This window comes from Sturnira hondurensis, unplaced genomic scaffold (genome assembly GCF_014824575.4).
Source record: "Sturnira hondurensis isolate 20B ecotype Veracruz unplaced genomic scaffold, ASM1482457v3 Scaffold0019835, whole genome shotgun sequence".
NCBI lineage: Eukaryota > Metazoa > Chordata > Mammalia > Chiroptera > Phyllostomidae > Sturnira > Sturnira hondurensis.
The window spans coordinates 1,546,235-1,565,700 of NW_028092466.1; the positions used below are offsets into that span (position 1 = coordinate 1,546,235).

The 19,466-nt window shown below is 44.5% G+C and overlaps 1 protein-coding gene across 1 annotated transcript in view; it reads right to left on the bottom strand.

Moving 5' to 3' along the window:
- Positions 1-419: 419 nt before the first annotated feature.
- Positions 420-19,466, bottom strand: part of SHISA6 (shisa family member 6) — a 165,027-nt gene continuing 145,980 nt past the window's right edge. Inside the window, exons 2-4 of the mRNA XM_037028256.1 lie at positions 11,584-11,640; positions 8,255-8,407; positions 420-6,609 (exon numbers count right to left, since the gene is read on the bottom strand). Coding sequence (XP_036884151.1) covers positions 6,059-6,609; positions 8,255-8,396 — 693 coding nt within the window. The 5' untranslated portion in view covers positions 8,397-8,407; positions 11,584-11,640 and the 3' untranslated portion in view covers positions 420-6,058. The remainder of the gene's footprint in view (positions 6,610-8,254; positions 8,408-11,583; positions 11,641-19,466) is intronic.

A 19,466-nucleotide genomic window follows, 5' to 3' on the forward strand; every position in this document is an offset into this window, starting at 1 on the left:
CTCAGACCTACTGTCCAAAAATGATAGTGCTAGTGTAGATGAATATGGATATAAAGTTATAACTTCTAATTATGTTTTGAGTTGGCGTAACTCACCATTAAATTAACACTTGCCTCAGAGCTACCTTCCTAACTTTCTTCTGTTCATCATTTTAAAAAGCATTATTAAGGCCCAATTTGCATATCATACAATTCATTCATTGTCAGTATAGTTTGATGATTTTTTACTAAATTTATTCTGTGTGGCCACCACCATGATCCAATGTTAAAATTCTTCTGTCACTTGAAAAGTTCCCATGTTCCCATTTGCAATCAATCCCATCTCTAGTGATCTTCTGTGTCCTTTCACGATTTTTAATTCCCTTTAGTTTTGGCTCTGTGTTTGTAAAATTAAACACATGGATACTTAAAGAGACAGGCTATGTTGAAACAGCTTTATTTTTTAATCCATAAATATATGTTACTGACAAAAGTGGAAAAGTCCTTAAGACTAAATCTTACTAAAGTGATATCTGTTTACAGTACATATAGAATGTGCTTTGACAGGTAAGTAGAATGATGAGATTTGTACAGAAGCAGCAGTTACGAGAGCACTGCCCATCATGAAGCTTACTGGTGGGGAGAGAAGAGACTGTGCAAAGGTTACAGATAGAAAGGTACTTCTCATCAGTACTACCATATAATAAACACGGAATCCATAAATTGGGCTAATGCATAAAAATGTTCATTGATCCCCCCTTAGGAAATTGTGTCCCCCAACTAAAAATATTACAGTAAGAATTGCTTTTTATTAGAGAATTTCAATAATTCTTTACTACAAAATTTCTAGTTGAGTTATAGAACTAGAGGAATATTTGCCACTATGAAGCAAATGAATGAGTCCTCCCATGGAGTGGCATTCAAGAGTCACAGCAGGAGTGGGCAGCACAGTTGAGCGGGCGTCTTCCCCTCCCTCAGGAAGGAGGGCATTAAGGAAGCATGTAATGTCATTTCTCTGACAGATGCAGGTTGATGTGTTTGCTGATTTACAGGATGGGTTTGATGATACTGACTTGTACTCTCAATTCTTGCTTCACAAGCTTTTGCCGGGAGGACGGTGGTGTCCCAAGGAGGGACTAGAAATGTACTAGGATGGGGTGAGGGCCCAACTCCTGGCAGCTTATGGGATGATGCTTCCCCTTCCTCCAGCTGGAATGGAGCCCAGTGTCCAGACTCAGTCTTCAGGACCCAGGTGCTGGAGTGGGATACAACATCCATTGCCCCACAGAGCCTCTGCCATGAATTCTCCTCTGTGGCTTTGACTGTACTTCCAACTGCTCTCACATACAAACTTGATGCCTTTGTAGGCTGACCTCGGGACTTTCTCCTCCAGCCCATGCCCTCTCTGAAATCGGAACTCCCTCCCTCCAGCTTTAAGGGCCACATTAAGATGAAAACTTCAAATTCAGAATGTCCCAGTGACCCAACACCCTGGATGATTTAGGTGTGCCTGTCTGTGAGGACTTCCACGATGAGTGGTTGGTAACCTATGTAATGGGTAAGCTCTTACACCTTCAGATATAAGAGCATCCCTAGGTGGCCAAGACCATGGGACCTACCCCAGAGTCTGGAGAGGAGTCTGGTGGCTGTCTAGGGCCTCTAAGGATGTCACCATGGGGCAGCCTTAATGGGAGGCATGCAGCTCAGTTAAAGTGGGGAAGGAATGTGAAGAAAGGAGGCAGGGTCAATGATTAGTGAAAGCCCTAGCATGTAGAAGCTGGATGGTACTTCAGAGCTCATCTAGTCAAAGCCCCTCATTTTACAGGAAACTGAGGCACTCAGCGAGACTGTGACTCATCCTCAGTCCCCCGGTGAAATGAAGACAGAGCTAGGGCAAAACTTGTGCATCTGAGAGCCTTGCCCTGTGCTTTTTCCTCCTACCATGTGCATCCTTCTGAAACCAAATCTAGAGCTCAGGAAGACCAATCTTTCACATTGAATCTGTCATTAAAATGCTGCATTTATAAAAAATAACATTTGAACCCTGAAAAATACTTCATTAAAACACAACAAGCTCCCTTGAAAATACTTCAGAGCAATGTTTCCCTGGTTTGGGAACATGGTGGAGGAATGTATGTGGGAGGTAACATGTCAGTCTTCCCAGAGCAGGTGCTTTCAAGGGTCCAGGTCATTAGCAGCCCTTTCAGAATTCCTTGGGTCAAGTCCACAGTTACCTGTGGATAGAATCTGAGGATGAAAGGCTGGTGGCAGGCAAGGTTTCTCTGAAGAAAATGGATTATTTGGTGGCAGGGTTATTGGAATGGATATTTCTCCACACTTGGAGAGCCATGAGGCTCTCCAGTGTTTTAGGACATAAGGAGATCTGTGACACACACAAGCAGATCAGGTATGAGGTGGAACAGTGGCCGAGAGCCCTCAGTGATATGAATCTTTGGCCAGAGTTGGAGCCTCTGGGCTAGTGGCAGGCTGGGCAGGAGGTTGGGGGACTTGCCAGCTGTAGGAACCAAAGCTGACCTTTGAAGTGTGATGTCTCTCTCAGGGCAGCTTCTCTTTCTTCCCTCCCAGAGACTGGAGTGGGAGAGCCCCTGGCTGCCCTACTCTGATATCATCTCCGTTGGACAGGAGGTCAAGGATAAACCAATGAGACAAGCAGAATACCTAAAGAATGTCATTTTCTTTGACTGTTTTTATTCAAAGCTCTAAGTGTTACAACTGGAAGAATATAGCAAGACCAAGGAAAATAAATTAGGGACAGAGTAAGGTAACTTGAGGAGGAGGGCAAGGCCAGGGAGATGAGAGGGAGGACAGACTGAACTGGCATAAAAGACTTGAGGTTATGACAAGAGATTTGGGGTGGGAGACTGGAAAAAGGGAAGGAGAAATTTGAATTAAGGGAAGGATCAGAACTTTGTAGAAGGAAAACTCATCTCCCAAGACACTGGCAAGCTTAATTTGGGAGTTAAAAGAATTCTTAGGAAAGCCTTTGTGACTTAAGAACTCATGGAGTCAAGAGTTAGCTAGAGGAAAAGACAGGAGGGGTGGAAGGGCATGAGGGATTGTGGGAGCTTTGCTGTCATCAAAGGCCAAAGAGACCAGCAGGAACCTTTAGGGCAGAAGAGAACCTGGGCACATCCTAGTTTATTCCAATCAGATCAATGAAGACTCGCATGGAGAACAAACCTAGGAACACTTTTAGGTTTCAGCTTCCCTTGATGGGGGTGGGGTATTTCCAATGTGGAGAAAAGCCTTGTGGGGCTGGAAGTCATGAAATCTGCGTTCCAATCCCAGAACTCTCTCTTACCTGTGATGTGAACTTGCCTAGTAATCTGTTTTTCCATGGGTGGGCCAGCTGAATAAATGAGATACTTCTGTGTACTAATTAATACTTAATTTTATAGATTTTGAAATAAGAGATGGAAATGGAACAAGTTTGTGGACTTCTTTCTCTGCCTTCCCTTCCTCCCTCTGTCCTTCTAGACCCAACAGTGAAGCAGAAGCATCAGTTTTAAAAAGGGTTCAGGTAGAATTTTCTGATCTGACTGACACCAGAGGTTTTACACTGGATAGCAGTAAGGCTGGGATGATAAACATTTTGCAATCAACCTATTAAATAACCCCTGAGACAGAAAGACAGGACCTAGGGGAAGTACATCCTGAGGGCTGGAGAACTTGGTGCCAAGAAGATGCTTCTCATACAAAATGAGAAGGATGAGATCAGGTTTCTGGTTTGGAGCACATGTGTGTCTAGACACAGGGGGAGGGCGTTCTCACCCACCCACATCCTTTCCCCTTTGCACCACTAGGCAGCTTTCAAGGGGACGAGCCAAGGGCTGGATGTGAGGGTAGTGGGCTTAGGGGACCAGCTGTGAGAGACACACCTTTGTTTCTGGAAGCAGCCAATTGCTCTATTTACATTGATATCTTCCAGCTCAACCCCCTCAGCCTTCCCTCTGGAACAAACTCTCATAAACCCCTAGGGACCAGCCCTTGAGAGGCTTTATGTGTCTGTAAGGGAGGAAAGTGGACAGAGTTATTCTTGTCCTCACAGCCACAGAGTACCAGTGACAACACCTTAGCAGGGAAGCTGAGGGCTGTGTTCATCACTTTGATCCTTAATACCCTCATGATTATGGGATGGTGAGTCTTTTAGTGGGGAAGGGAGAGACAAGAGCTTTGGAATTCTCGAAATAAAGAAGAGGAATCAGTCAATTGATTTCTCTATGGGTTGTGATCTTGGTTAGATTAAAAATTCCCAGACACTGGGGAGTTCTCCATGCCCCATCCCCACCTCCCTTTTAAAGGACCATACGTAGTATATGCAGAACTGGGGGAATCTAAAATCCCAGTTCAAGGTCATTGTTTCCAGAGTCTGACTTTGGCAAGTCACTTTTTTAGTATTATATCTTCACCCATTAGTTTGGAGCTGGTTCCCCCAGCCCCAGCCCAGGAAGGTGCCCTGGCCCTGAGAATGGGGGACCCTCTTCTCTCTGTGCCTGGCTCTGGTCTTGAGGGAGTATTAACTCACTATCCACTTTTCACAAGGCTATCATATGCTGTCATTCTGGATCCTCACCCTCCACCCCCTTGGAGGCAAGAAAGGGGCTGAGATAAGCTGACAGGGGCTGCCCCCCAGCAGAGCTGAGGGAATTCATCTGCCTGGTGCCCGAGTGTCCCCTGCAGAACACAGACTAGGGGGCTTATCAGTTGGCCCCCAGACCAGTAGCCTGGAGTAATATCATTTGCATTTGCTAGAAGGTCTCTGTCCCTGTGATCCAAAGGATCCACTGTTCTGAAGCAGAGAATAATGGGGCTGCAGTAGGACTGGAGGTCGGGAAAGGGGAATCAGGCAGAGAGAGCAGATTCTATACCAAGAAAGAGTCAGGGAGGTGGGCAGTGATGGGGAGAGAGGAGTGCACATGGTGCAGGACAGCTGCCTCAGGGCCCTCCTGGACTGAGGGCTGAGCTGCCCCTCTTTAGAAACCTCTTGCCTCCATCCTGCCTGGCGTGCATGGTGGGAGACAGGTGGAGCCCTGGATGATGGGAATGGTGAGCCCCTGAGACTTAGGGCATCACAGTGGCCTCCCCACCTGCAGCTCTCTGGTGGTGGGCAGATGCTTCTAGGGAGTGGAGTAGGGGAGGGGAAGGCAGGCCTGAGTGGCAGGTTGTCATCCTTCAGACCTAGAGGCCTGGAGGAAGTATGGGGATAATCAGGTTGCCAGGGAGGGTGTCCCAAAAGTCCCTGCACCTCCTCGGTATTCTCTTCCAGGAGGGCCAGAGCTAAGCCCTGGGGAACTCAGGGGTACAACACCTAGGGCTAGGGGAGGGGCAAAGCCCCCCAGAAGTTAGGCCAAGGGGACCTTATGGTTGGGGCACCAGCTGGAACTGGGCAGGGTTCCCAACAGTGGGGAGGGGGGTAAAGGCAAAGAGCCCTTCCTTGCCCCATGGCTTGGGGGAGGGGCAGGGAAGCCCTCAAGGGGTCAGCAGAAGGGCTATTCAGTGGGAACCAGAGAGCTCCAGCTGGCAGAAGAGATTATTATTGTGCTTATGGACTCAGCAGCTCCCAGTCTCTAAGGGCAAGAGTGAGCAGGCAGTGTTTAGGCACTAGAAGATTCCCGTGATGTGGTTCTAGGTACATAATTGAGACCGAGTAGCCTGCTCTGTCAGCCCGCTGACTGCACCTGCTGGCCAGATCAAACCCGAAGCAGTTTCATACCAGGGTCAGGCCAGGGACTCTTGGCTGAGTGACCTGCATCTAAGCCCCAGAAGGGGAGAGAGGACATGGAACAGAAAGGGAGTTGGTGATGGCGGCGGGGGTGAGGCTGGCCTACCCCTCTGCTCACTCCCCTTGACTCTCCTGGGAGAGTGAGTGGTCCCAGTTTGTGCTTTGCCAGGCCACTAGGTTGCATCCTTCTGGAGAGTATGGCTTTCTGGACACAGAGAGCCCACCCCCCTCCTCCTCCAGGGGGGACAAGGGAAGGGAGACACGGGGCTTGAAGCTCTGCTCCCCGCCCCTCCTGTTCCTGCCCAGCTCTGCCAGGTGCCTGGCCCTGTCCAGGTGGTCACACGGTCACTTCGGTCTTGCTGGCTGAGTAGCAGGTGTGGTGGCCGGGGATATAGTGCAGCTGCTCCACCGTGTTGTGTCTGCGCGAGGCAAAGGCTTGGCGCTTGGCTGCTGTCTGGCTCTGGCCCAGCGTGGCATAGGAGTTACTGGAGGCACTGGGATGGGAGTGCATCTTGGTCATGCGGTAGCGTTCCAGCATGGGTGTGGACACAAAGACATCTGTGTGTGAGAGGGCCCTGGACAGGGCCTGCTGGGGGAAGGCCGTCCGCTCCGGGGACAGCAGCGGGTCCTGGGAGTGCAGGCGCTCAGTGGACAGCAGCTGCTCATCAGACAGGATTCGGTCAAAGGGCAAGCCAAACTCATCCGGCAGGCCCCGCACCGGGGACAGCACCCTGTCCTGCGACATGGCACGAATGGGCCGCCGGGGCCTCTCTCGAGGCAAGGGCTTCTGTTGGGACATCTGGATGACATTGAGGGGGAGGGTGCCACGGGCGGCCAGGTCTGGCAGATGCCTCCTCCTCATGTAATACTCATCAGCCTCCTTGTCAGCTGCAGGGGAGAGACAGAGAGACACCAGCTGGGTGACAAGGTGACACCACACTGAAGGCAGGACTGAAGTAGGACCCTGCATCCTAGACAGGTGGAGGGTGGAGGCAGTACTTGTCCAATAAATATGTAGATGGGTCCCTAGGGGCTTGTTAAACTTGAACGCGGGTTCTGATTCAGACCTGTCATGTGGGGGGCTGGCTGGAGAATGTGTTCCTTGGCAATGCCACTGCCCCGTCTAGCACCACTTCATGTGTACAGGGACTAAGGGGCTTCTGGGAGCTCTCCAGGGAGTTCATGGCTAAGTGGAGGCAAGCCCTGGCCCCTGAACTCCTGCTCCAGGGCTGCTGCCACCACACATGTCCTGAGACAGGATGGCTTCCAGGGAGCAGCCAGCAGTTTTTACATGAGAATTGGGGCCTGTCTCCAAAGGTGGATTGCAGAACCAGACTCCTGCTAGAATGAAGATGCTCCAGCCCAAGAGGCACTTACGAAAATGTTTAACTGGTAATTTAGGAACATAGTAACACTTTCTCTGGAGTAAGAACCAATGCCTAGGAAGCCGACACATGGGCACCCCACAGAATCCAGCCTACACATACCTCCCCTGTGCCCACAGCAGGAGCAGGCCAGAGTAGCGGTGTACCTCATGCAGATGCTCCACCCTTGTCGCCATCCAGGTGGCCTTCCCCAGATCACATGGCCTGCCGAACTCTTGAACCTACCCGGGATATACTTAAGCCTGTTTGGCTTACCACAGACAGACTTGTAGATCCCTGCAGAATATGGGAATGCTCACTGCTTCTCAGTTTTTCCAGAGGGTAACCAGTGGGTAGATTTTGCCTCCTGAGCCATGTATTCTTTCACCTTGGGCATACATCTGATTCCTTGGATCATTGGTGATTCCCACTTTGGCCGTAAACACGTATCATTCCACCTTGTAGGTGGCTGATATGGACTCATGGGCTGAACTTATATCATGACAGGTTAGCATGTAGCTTCAAGCAAATACTCAGCCTGAAGTTGGGTGTCATGAAAATAGACTTGGAGACATGAGGGGAGAAGTTCCAAGGGCTGAAAAACTAGGAAAGAAGAGTTCTTCCATTATGTACCTTCTATTCATTGTAACATCTTCAACCCCTCAGTCCCCAGAGCCTCCCCAGACTCAGATGCAGAGCTGAGACAACTGGATGAAATGGAGTGTGTGGTGGGAATGGGGAGCCTCAGCTTTTCAAGACAGTGTTGGCTGGGTTATGGAGGGGGTGGTTTATGGGCCCTTCCACAGCCAGGTCTCTGTGATGAGACCCAGAAAGTGCTGGTATTGGTAGCCTCCCCTCCCAGATCTTGAGAGTGAGGAAGACCCATGGTTTTGACGGCAGTAGGTGGGACAAGGCTGGGGAGGGTTCTCTCCTGCATGCCAGCTGTGGGCATGCAGACCTGGGCATGCCACAGCCTCTATTCTACCCATGGGAAATGAATTTAGGCCCAATATAACAAAAATAAGGCACTTGTTGATTGTCTTCTTCTGTGCTACCCTCACTCTTTGTTCTTGGGACTCCACACCAGTCCCTTAGGTCTAGGGCAAAAGGGTGAGACACAGAAGGGTGTCATGATCACTGAGAGATAGACCCAGGACAACCACACTTACTTAGCCGCTTTAGGGATGAGTACTTGCTGGGGTGGGACTTCACTGCAGACTCATAGGATGGGGGCAGGTGGGCCAAGTTCTGGAAGGAGCGGGAGAATGACAGGTCATAGGGCTCGGTGGCTGATGTCAGAATGTTGTTCATCCGTGGCTTCTCTACAAAAGAAGGGAGGGATGCATCACATTAGTGAGGACACAGGCTGGGGAGGCAGGAGGGAGAGGGTCCTGGCTCTATGTCACATCCCCGTCCCACTTTCCTGCCCCAGGTGCTAGGACACAGACGGTGCTGGCAACTCACTTTCCCTCATGCTCAGTTCTAGCTGTCAACAAGCCTGGGTGCTGGTGCTGTCTTTCCCACCACTGACTCTGTTGGCAGCTTACCCTTCCTTGAATGACAAACTATCTCCTGGTACACCACTGGACTGTCTGATAGGGATGTAAGCCTGATGGAGAGGAATGGAGGTCTGGGAAAGGAAGGTAAATGTGTCCTGGTGCTTGGCTGACTTGAGGCACAGCAAGAAGTCAACAGGTATTCCTGAGGAAGTAGTGGTACCATTCCAAGAAGTAAAGTAGGTGAGTGGCTCTCCTATCACTCAATCCACTTTGGTTTGGGACACCTGAGAAGAGGCAGGCTCTAACTTTGGACAAAAGTAACAGGGGAGTGTGGCTGCCCATGCCTCTTGGCAAAGTGAATGCTAACACTTAGAAGAGAAGAAGTCTGTGAACTGGGGGACAAGAGAAGCACTCCTAGGCTTAATCTAAGGGTAATTTCAGTACAGGCAACTCCCAGCTTCTCTGTCCTGTCCTTCCTTCACTGGTTCCTGTGGCACTGGGGACAAAGATAGGGAAGCTCAGGCAATGAGCTGGTGTTCACACCAGCACATATGTGAAGGGGTGGGGCATGCTCAGCATCCCTGAGAGATCACAACATGCTGTACACAAAGAGCCTCCCTGGCATGGAGAGGGATAGATGCCAGGAAATGAAGTGAGCAGGATGCTGAGAGCACTGCTACCCACAGCTGGGGAGTAGCCACCAGCCCCTCAGCTCTTGTTTTTTCACTTTTGGCTGCCAAGAGCACCCATAAGCATTACTCAGCTCACCCACTTTCAAATGGAACACTTCTGAGTGTTCTTAGCCTGCTTTCTTCTCCAAAATAGGCCACTGAGCTGAGGCCAGGTCACCCTTGCCTTCTGCCATCACTAGGATGGCCCTGGCCCCTAGCTCCTGCTTTCTTTCATGCTACAATGCCCTTTCTCACTCTTCCTCTAGCCATATTCTCCCTTCACTAAAGACTTCTCTATGACAATGTCACGTCTTTTCAGCCACAGTGATTTCTAGTCTTCAAGGCCCCGTCACTCAGTTGATGTCTCCATCATTTCTCTTCATTTTACTCAAGTTAGTCTTGATCTCCAAAGATTGCTGACTCCTTGCCAGCAGGATTCTTGCTTTCCAATTTTTCTGATGCCCTCACAGTACTTGGCTCAAAATAAGGATCCAATTAATGCTCTTTGGTTAATTGAGTGGACATAGGTCATTTCTCTTAATAGTTGCTCTGCCAACTCCTGGGAAAAGCATTGGCACCCAAAGAAAAAAATCCAGAGAAAACCCTGCCTCTGCTAGGTTGTGAGTTGCTCAAGGGTAGGGACCGGGTCTCATTTATTGGCCCCCATCTCCTGATACCAGACAGAAAAAGAAAGTAGGAAGAGGGGGAGGAAAGAATGATTTCTCCCTCAGTAACTAGGAGGCTGCACTCATGTAGGCTCCTTTTGGGGAAAACCAGCACATGGATATTCCTTCAGAATGTTACTAAGCAAGGGAAGCACTCTTTGCTGGCCTCTTCTGGCTCCTCTTCCTGCTGCTGCTTCATTGCCCCGGGCATCCCCCAGGCTCTCTGCCTTCTGCTTTTCTCTCTCAGCCTTCTTGCACAGATTGTTCCTACTTCCAAGGCTTCTGATACTGCTTCTGAAGCATAACTTACATCTTCAGCTGTAACCTCCCTCCAGACTTCATGCATGCATTTCTAACTGCTTGTTGAATGGTTTTCTTTGCCTTTTCTATCATCATATCCAGTTCTAGATATCCAGATGCAAACTCGCCATCAATAGCTCCATCTCCTGTACACACCAACTGCTTTCCTTATTCCTTAGATTGTGTGAATAAGACACACCTCTTATTCTTCTTATTAATCATAGCTCACTCATAATTGACTCTTATTGACCATATTCAGTTAGTAACTAAGTTTTCCCAATTTTTTTCAAAAATGTTTTACATGTGGACCCTTCTTTCTATTCCCACTATCAACATCACCACTCCAAGAGATGGTAATGTATGAGAAATGGTACCAATTTCTTTTAAATGATTTCTTCAATTTCTTCCTGTTCTAATTTTCCTAGACTCCACAGCCTGAGACAGCATGTCAAGTCATTGCTTTCATCATCACATATTTCCCTAGGAGTCCAGCACTGGAGAAGGACATCAAACCAGCCCACTTTTGGCCTCCTGATTACAATGTTCCCCAATCTCAGTGCTGAGGCAGAGAGTAATCTTACACAAGAGTGGCAGGTCTCTCTGCCAGGTAGGCTTTGAATTTATCTTTGTTTTGAGTTTCTCTCTCACTAAAATTGAATGATGTTTTCACATTCTTTCAAGTAAAGAGAGAATGACTGACAGTTCACAACTTACATAGCATGGCTGGCATATGTTCTGTTAAGTTCTGAGCAAGTGCCAAAATAGTTTTGATCTGCCATGGCATATGGGAGGCTGTGATGGGGTGGGAGGATGCTATAAACTAAGAAGGAAACATGGCCCTGTAACCCCCTGGCACTACGCTGACATTCCCGGGCCCTTCAGCATTCAGTTTCTTCCCCTACTAAGAAGCTGAAGCTCAAATCACACAGTTTGGTTTTGTATTTTATCCAATCTTCATTAGCTTGGTTGGGGATGATCAATAGTTTACTGAGTCTCATGTCACTTTTAAATGGTACCACAAGTAGCCTTGGGCAGAGGAGAGTGTTCACTCCTTGCTTTGGACATATAGGATTGATGGCTGTGAGATGTGATCTAGGTTGCGAGTGAAAATGGGTTAAGAAAGAGCCTCACTTCTTTTCTTCCATGGTGGAAGATCGCTCCGACATCAGAGACTGGACACTAAGGGACCAACAGTTTACAAGTGATAGTGAGGCACCGGGGCCCTGAGGGAAGGTGGACACCTGACTCCTTACACCTCCTTAGCTTCAGTGAGTCAGTGTCCATAGTTTTGATGCCTGTATAGGCAGCCGTAGTTAGGGTGGAGCCACCTGGAATGAGGCCGGAATGCAGAGTCATCTCTCACCATGGGTAGGGGTCTGGGTAGCACTGCTTAAAATCGGATGGTTATACTGACGATCACCTGAAAATCATAGAAAAGAAAGTTTTAAAGAAGAGGTTCAGGCATTCCATTGTCTCTCCAGCACAGCAGCAGAGGTGTCCCTCTTTGGGGAGGGGTTATTAGGGTGTGGTTAGCCAGGAAGAAGACACCTTAACCTGAGGTGCTTATATCTTAGGAGGCTTTGATTTGTCCCAGGTCTTTATGCACAGGTGTCTGGGTGCGTCCTGAGATCCTGAAAGGTGACATGAACTGTACACTGCCTGGGGTGAGGAGTCCTGGGTTCTAGGTTGTGTCCTACCTATAAATGACATAGCCTGATACTTAAAAAATAAACATGTATTTTAATTAATAATGCAAAAGTCCACGTGGACTGAACGTGCCACAAAATTAATAGAGTCATAGTAGCCAAAGTCCAGAGTTCAAATGAAAGGTTACAAGTGAAAATGGGCTAAGAAAGGGCCTTGCTTCTTTTCTTCCATGGTGGAGGATCACTCCAACATCAGAGACATTATAGCTTAAAGTCAGCATCACATTTTTGTTGACCAAATGTACATGCATCTAATTTCAGTTAAAGCCAGAGGAAGAGGAAGCATGAGGTCTTTGCTTTAGTTTATCTAAACCATAGATTATAGCTCAGGCTGATGTGGCTCAGTGGATTGAGCACTGGCCTATGAACCAAAGGCTCACCAGTTCGATTCCCAGTCAGGGCACATACCTTGCTTGGTTGCAGGCCAGGTCCCCAGCTGGGGGCATGCAAGAGGCAACTGCACATTGATGTTTCTCTTCCCCTTTTTCTCCCTCCCTTCCCCTTTCTCTAAAAATAAAGTAATTAAATCTTTAAAAAACAATGGATTATAGCTCTGCCATTGTTTTAGGGCTAGATCTGTTTTTATTGCCTTATGTCTTGTTATTGAAACCATCTTTCCTACCGTGGACATTATATCCTCTGGCTACTCTTTCTCCAGCCCCTTCACTAGATCCCTTTTCCTCTTCTATTCTCTAAACACCAGTGCTTCATAAGGCTCAGGCATCTTCTCAAAGACTTGGGCTCTACCTTCTTGCCCAAACTGATAGTTCTCAAATCTACACTTCTAACTTGATGTCCATCTGGTCTGTGGAGTTAAATTTTTAATGCTTATTGCTATCCTGTTGAAATTCCTGCCCTTAGCCCAAGCTATTAAAACCCAAAGTGAGATGTACATTTTTTTCTTCAATGTTCAAGTTTCAGTCTATGAACATTGAAGAAAAATGTTCTATTATTCCATGAGCTTGGAATGCGAAACTTTGGTTATTGTTTACCATTCCCCTCCCTACACCCTCCATATTCAATGAGTTCCCAAATCCTGTTCTTATAGCCACATCCTCTATCCAGACCCACAATATATCTTCTTGTTTAGATTTCTCATAGCTCTAATCTCTGGTCATTGCTAAGACAAATCATCTTGTTTGCTCCTAACAGACAAAATTTTCCATGGAATCATTACATCATTCCACTGGGTCAGAACACACACTTTAAATAGCCATAGACACAATCCAGTGGGGTGTGAGTTTGGGAAGCAAGCCAGAGTTTCTCAAATGAAGATATTCTTCTTTCCTAAGACAGAATATTAAGTTATATCCATGGGAAAAATAACATTTGCTCAAGGTTGAGTCAATTCTATACTGGATCTGGATGTAAACAAAGAGAAAGAACCCAAGAAGGGAGATAAAGAAGAGATTATTCTGCTTATACTCCAGAGGAAAGGAGAAAACTAGTTTCATGGTTTGTAGTTGTTGTTATTTTGGTTTACTTGTTTTTAACCAGTATAGCAGCATCAAAGAGACCATTCCAAGAAGTGAGAGAACCCAGGTTGAAGGGCAGAGTGTGTCAACTAGACATGAATACTTCTCATGTTCCATTCATAGAGTCATAATTGCCATAGTGGCATTTCATTGTATTTCCTTTTATTTCCCATCCCCTATAAAATACTGTATGTATGTTCACATGCATGGGCACACACACACACACACACACACACACACACTCTTTCTGTCTCTAACATTGCTGAGAATAACCTTTAGCATTTTTCACTTTAAGAAGAGTGAAAATTAGATTATAGATCTTAAAATGGAGAAAAATATGGTGACTTGATTTTCATACTTATGCAAAATAACAAACGTGAGGAAACACCCTAAATGTTCATACATATATGTACATATACATATATAGATAAATATGTATAGTTTCTACATATGTAAGAACACTATAGATACTATTTTTAACTCATTTCCTTTACACTTAGTGGGAAGTATGTTTTGAATATATTTTCATGTTTTACTTATTTCATTTTATTTTTATATTTATCTTTAGAGGGGAAGGGGAGGAGAGAAGGAGGGAAGGAGAGAAATATCAATGTATGGTTGCCTCTCATGGGTCCCCTGCTGGGAACTGGCCTGCAACCCAGGCATGTGCCATGACTGGGAATCGAACAGCCTTCCTTTGGTTCACAGGCCCACGCTCAATCCACTGAGCTACAACAGCCAGGGCTATTTTCATGTTTTAGAATATTCTTTTAAATATTTTATGTGGTTTTACACTCATCCTTTCTGTAGAACAGTCTATTGTATATTTCTATAGATAGAAAATATCATATGTTTATTTAGTATATGTACTTAAGAACTCCCCTATTATTGTGTATTGAGGTTGTTTAAAAGTTTAATAATGTTGCACCGAATAACCTTAAACACAGATTTTGGCCATGTCTCATTTCCTTAAGCAAATAACTAAAAGCAGCATTTCTGAGTCAATGCACTGCTGGTGGCCTGGCAATGCGACAAAGTGGATTGATAGATTTCCTCACATTGAATCACCCGTCTATCCCTGGGAAATACCTTATTTGACTTTGGTGTCATATCCTTTCATTACAACACCAGGTTCCTTTTACATATATTTTTAAATCTATATGGATTCATAAAGAAAATTTGTATTTTTTGTGCTAACATGTCAGCTTTTTATATCAAGATAATGATTTTGTAAAATCTGATGAATAGTGTTCCATCTTTCTGTATGCCTTGAAACTATTAATGCAGCATGTAAAATATCTGTTCTTTGGAAGCTTGAAGGAAAGAAATAATAAAAAATGCCTGGTGTCTTATTTGGGGAGTCCAGGTCACCCTGTGGTAGGAGGTTGACTTGTGATTCTGTTCTTGCACAAGACTTTGGGACATAGATAGTATCATCAACTTACAGGTATGGAAACTGACTATTGGAGGTGTAGAATAATTTGTCCAACAGGTGACTTGGAGATGAAACCCAGGCAGGCTGGTGCCACAGCCCACATCCTTAACCATTATAGATAGTGCTTTGCATGCGTGGCAACTTTTTCCTTCCTTGTATGTTGATTTACTCGATTTTCTAACTGTAAATTAAATTTGTAATTTCCTTTTTTCTTAAATCCACTGGACCTTTTTAACTTTATCAGTTTAAAACTGTAACATTCTCTAAAAAGCTCTATATATGAAATTATACCCCCTTTCTTATTCTTAACTTCCTGCATTCATGCTTTGTTGATGAGCAGTTTATTTGTATTATTATTTTTTCAAAGAGCTGCCTCTTATACATATTACTTTTTCTGTGTTTGTTGTTTTCACATTGTTACTTTGTGCTTTTGAATTTGTTCATCCCTGCCTTCTAATTTTCTTTGGTTTGCTATTGTTTTCTAATTCCTGGGTCTGAATCATTAGTCCATTTTTTCCTACTCTTTTCAAGTCCATTTTTTCCTACTCTTTTCTGCTAATATAAGGTCTTTTGCTCTAAATTTGTCTCTGGCACTTTCCCATGAGCATCAAATACAGAATGTTCTTAATGTTGTTGTGTCCAGAATGATCTGTAATTGCAGCCTGGATTTTCTCTCTGACCCAGAGTTCCAGAGTAAAGTGTTGCTAAATTTCAAAGTGTTTGGATATGTTGGTTTGAACTTTTGCCATTAATTTTCTGTTTTATCACATTGTGGTCAGAAAACAGGGCCTGTTCAATGTCTGCTTTTTGGAATTTGTTGAGATTTCCTTTGTGGGCTAAAACGTGATCAATTTTTGCAAATGTTTTGTGAGTTCTTAAAGTAAAGGTATGTTCTCTTTTTGTAGAATACAAAATTGACATATATTTATTAATTCAGACAAATGAAATACATCATTCAGCTCCTCTCTATCCTAAATTTATTCTTGGCCTACTTAATCTGTCAAAAACTAAGAGAGGTGTGTTAAGGTATCCCTCTATGCTTGTGCTTCGGTCATTTTTTCTTTATATTTGTTATAGAATCAGTTTCATGTATTTCATAGCTGCATTATCAATACAAAAGGCTCACTATGCTTATGTCTTCTATGGGGCTTGCACCCTTTATCAACATTAAATAATACTTTCTGTTCTATTTCATGCCTTCTTTCCCTTTTAAGTCCTCTTAATATTTACATCACCAACCCACCTTTCCCTTTGTTTGTGTTTGCCTAATCAACTTTGACCATCCTTTTATTGTCTACCCTTTCTGGGTCACATTATTTTATGCCTGTAGCCTTTGTGCATGGCATTTCATTTTAAAAGAAAATCTACCTTTGTGCTTTGGCACATTCTGGGTTGCCTTGATAGTTAAAGTGAATCCTTCTGCTCAGAGAACTGCCTTCCCTTCTAGTCCAGTGTCCCCTGCTCCCTGTTACAGTTGTATACAACATGACCTTGTGCCCCTGCACATGGCCCAACCTCTAAGTCATGGCTGATCTGGCCAGGTGTGAATACCTGACTCACCCTGGGCCCATTAGAGCGCCTTCTTCAGAAATTAGGAATAATTATAAGAAATAAATATGGGATCTCTTTACAGCTGGACCCATGAAAAATAGGTAAAACATGGGCAATCTTATAGATTTGGGAGAAAGTAGGTCCTTAAAGGCTGGCACGTTATAATTTATAATGATGGCCACAGTTATATTTCCAATTCCAGTGCTCTCCCATAACTTCCCCATTCCCCCACTGGACAGAGTATTTTCTCCCTCTCCTCTAAACTGATGGCCTTTGAGACTGTTTCAGTGAGCCCAGTGCACAAAAGTGACACTGTATGACTTCCTTGGTTATGGTGCCGAGGGTGAGATGACTCTCACCTGGCTCTGTCTTTCAGCACACTCTATCTTGGATCCCAGCTGCCGTGCTGTAAGGATGTCCAGGCCATGTGCAGAGGCCAAATGTCAGAGCTGATGTCTCCAGCTACGTATCCATCAACTGTCATGAAACTGCCAGATATGAGTGAGCATGAATTCAGAAGGTTCCAGCCCCCAGCCCTCTGGCCACTCAAAGTCAAACAAGCGGAGCAGAGACAAGCGATACCCACTGAATCCTACCCAAACTGCAGATTTAAAAGTGAAATAAATGTAGCCTTTATGCACTGATTTTATTTTGAGATAACTGTAGATTCACATGCAACTAGAAAGAATACAGATACCTTGTGTACTCTTTAGACAGTTTTCCCAGTGGTGACATTTTGTGAAACTACACTATTATATCAAAACCAGAATATTAACATTGACACAATCAAGGTAGAGAACATTTCCATCATGGGGGGAATTCCTCATGACACCTGTTTATAGCCATTCCCACTCCCTCTCTGCATTCACCCCTTCATTAACCCATGGCATCGTGTCTATAATTTTGTTATTTCAAGAATGTTGCATAAATGGAGTTATACAATATGTGATCCTTAGGAATGCATAAAATGCTGGAGATTTATTGAGCATAATACTTGGGAGATTCATCTAGGGTGTTGCATGTACCAATAGTTTATTCATTTTTATTGCCATGTAGTCAATATTCCATTATATGGATGGTCCCACAGTTTGTTTAAATAATTGTCTGTTGAACAACATTTGGGTTGTTTTCAACATTAGAGTATTATGAGTAGAGATGCTATAAACATTCACATGCAGGTTTTTGTGTTGACATAAGTCTTATTTATCTTGGACAATAGCCTAGGAACACAATTGTTGGGTTATATGGTAGTAGCATGTTTAGTGATTTTTTTTTTACATTTTTAATTTTATTGAGAAAATTCGATACTGTTTTCCACAGTAACTATATCAATTTCCATTTCCACAAACACTGCACAAGGGTTTCCTTTTCTCCACATTCTCACTAACACCTGTTTGTTGATTTATTGATGGTAGCCACTCTGACAGGTACAAGGTGATATACCCTGGTGGGTTTTTATTTGTTGTTTTGTTTTTTGTGTTTTTTTTTTTGCAGTGTGATTGTTATTTTTTATTTAATTATTGTTCAAGTACAGTTTTCTGTCTTTTATTCCCATCCTAGCCCATGCACCCCAGTGCTCCCCACCTCCCTCCCATTTCCACCCATTAGTTTTTGTCGATGTGTCCTTTACACTTGTTCCTGTGAATCCTTCCCCTTTCCCCCTCACATTCCCTCCCTTCTCCCCTCTGGGCACTGTCAGCCTGTTCTGCATTTCAGTGTCTTTGGTTATATTTTGCTCGCTTGTTTGTTTTGTTGTTTAGGTTCCTGTAAAAGGTGAGATTATATGGTATTTGTCTTTTACCGCCTGGCTTATTTCACTCAGCATAATGCTTTACAGTTCCATCCATGCTGTTGCAAAGGGTAGGAGCTCCTTCTTTCTTTCTGCTGCATAGAATTTCACTGTGTAAATGTACCATGGTTTTTTGATTCATTCATTTAATGATGGGCTTCTAGGTTGCTTCCAACTCTTGGCTATTGTAAATTGTGCTGCTATGAACTTTGGGGCGCATAGGTTCTTTTGGATTGGTGTTTCAGGGTTCTTAGGATATACTCCTAGCAGTGGAATTGCTGGGGCAAAGGCCGTTTTCATTTTTGTTTTCTTAGAAAATTCCATACTGTTTACCATAGTGGTTGTACAGGTCTGCAATCCCACCAACAGTGAACTAGGGTCCCCTTTTCCCCACAACCTTTCCAACATTTGTTGTTTGCTGCTTTGTTTATGATGGCCATTCTGACCCATGTAAAGTGGTATCTCATTGTGGTTTTAATTTGCATGTCTCTGATAGATAGTGACACTGAGCATCTTTTCACGTGTCTCTGCATCCTCTGTATGTCCTCCTTGGAGAAGTGTCTGTTCAAGTCCTTTTCCTATTTTTTAATTGGGTTGCTTGTCTTCTTAGAGTGGAGTCGTGTAAGTTCTTTGTTTATTTTGGAGATTAAACCCTTGTCAGAGGTATCATTGGTAAATATGTTTTCCCATACAGTTGGTTCTCTTTTTATTTTAATGCTGTTTTCTTTAGCCATGTAGAAGCTTTTTATTTTGATGAGATCTCATTTGTTTATTCTTTCCTTTATGTCCCTTGCTCTAGGGGACATATCAGTAAAAATGTTGCTGCATGAAATATCTGATATTTTCCTGCCAATGTTCTCCTCTAGGACTTTAATGGTGTTACAGCTTATATTTAAGTCTTTTATCCACCTTGAATTTATTTTGGTGTATGGTATAAGTTGTTGCTTGAGTTTCATTTTTGTTGCATGTAGCTGTCCATTTCCCCCAGCACCATTTGTTGAAGAGGCTATTTTTATTCCATTTTATGTTACTTTACTCTTTGTCGAATATTAATTGCCCATGAGACTTGGGTTTATTTCTGGGCTTTCTGTTCTGTTCCATTGGTCTATGTGCCTGTTTCTATGAGAGTACCAGGCTGTTTTGATTACAGTGGCCTTGTAGTACAGTTGGTATTAGGTATTGTGATCCCTCCTACTTTGTTCTTCTTTCTCAAAATTGCAGCTGCTATTTGGGGTCATTTATGGTTCCATATAAATTTTTGTGAGTGTTTGTTCTGTGTCTGTGAAATAT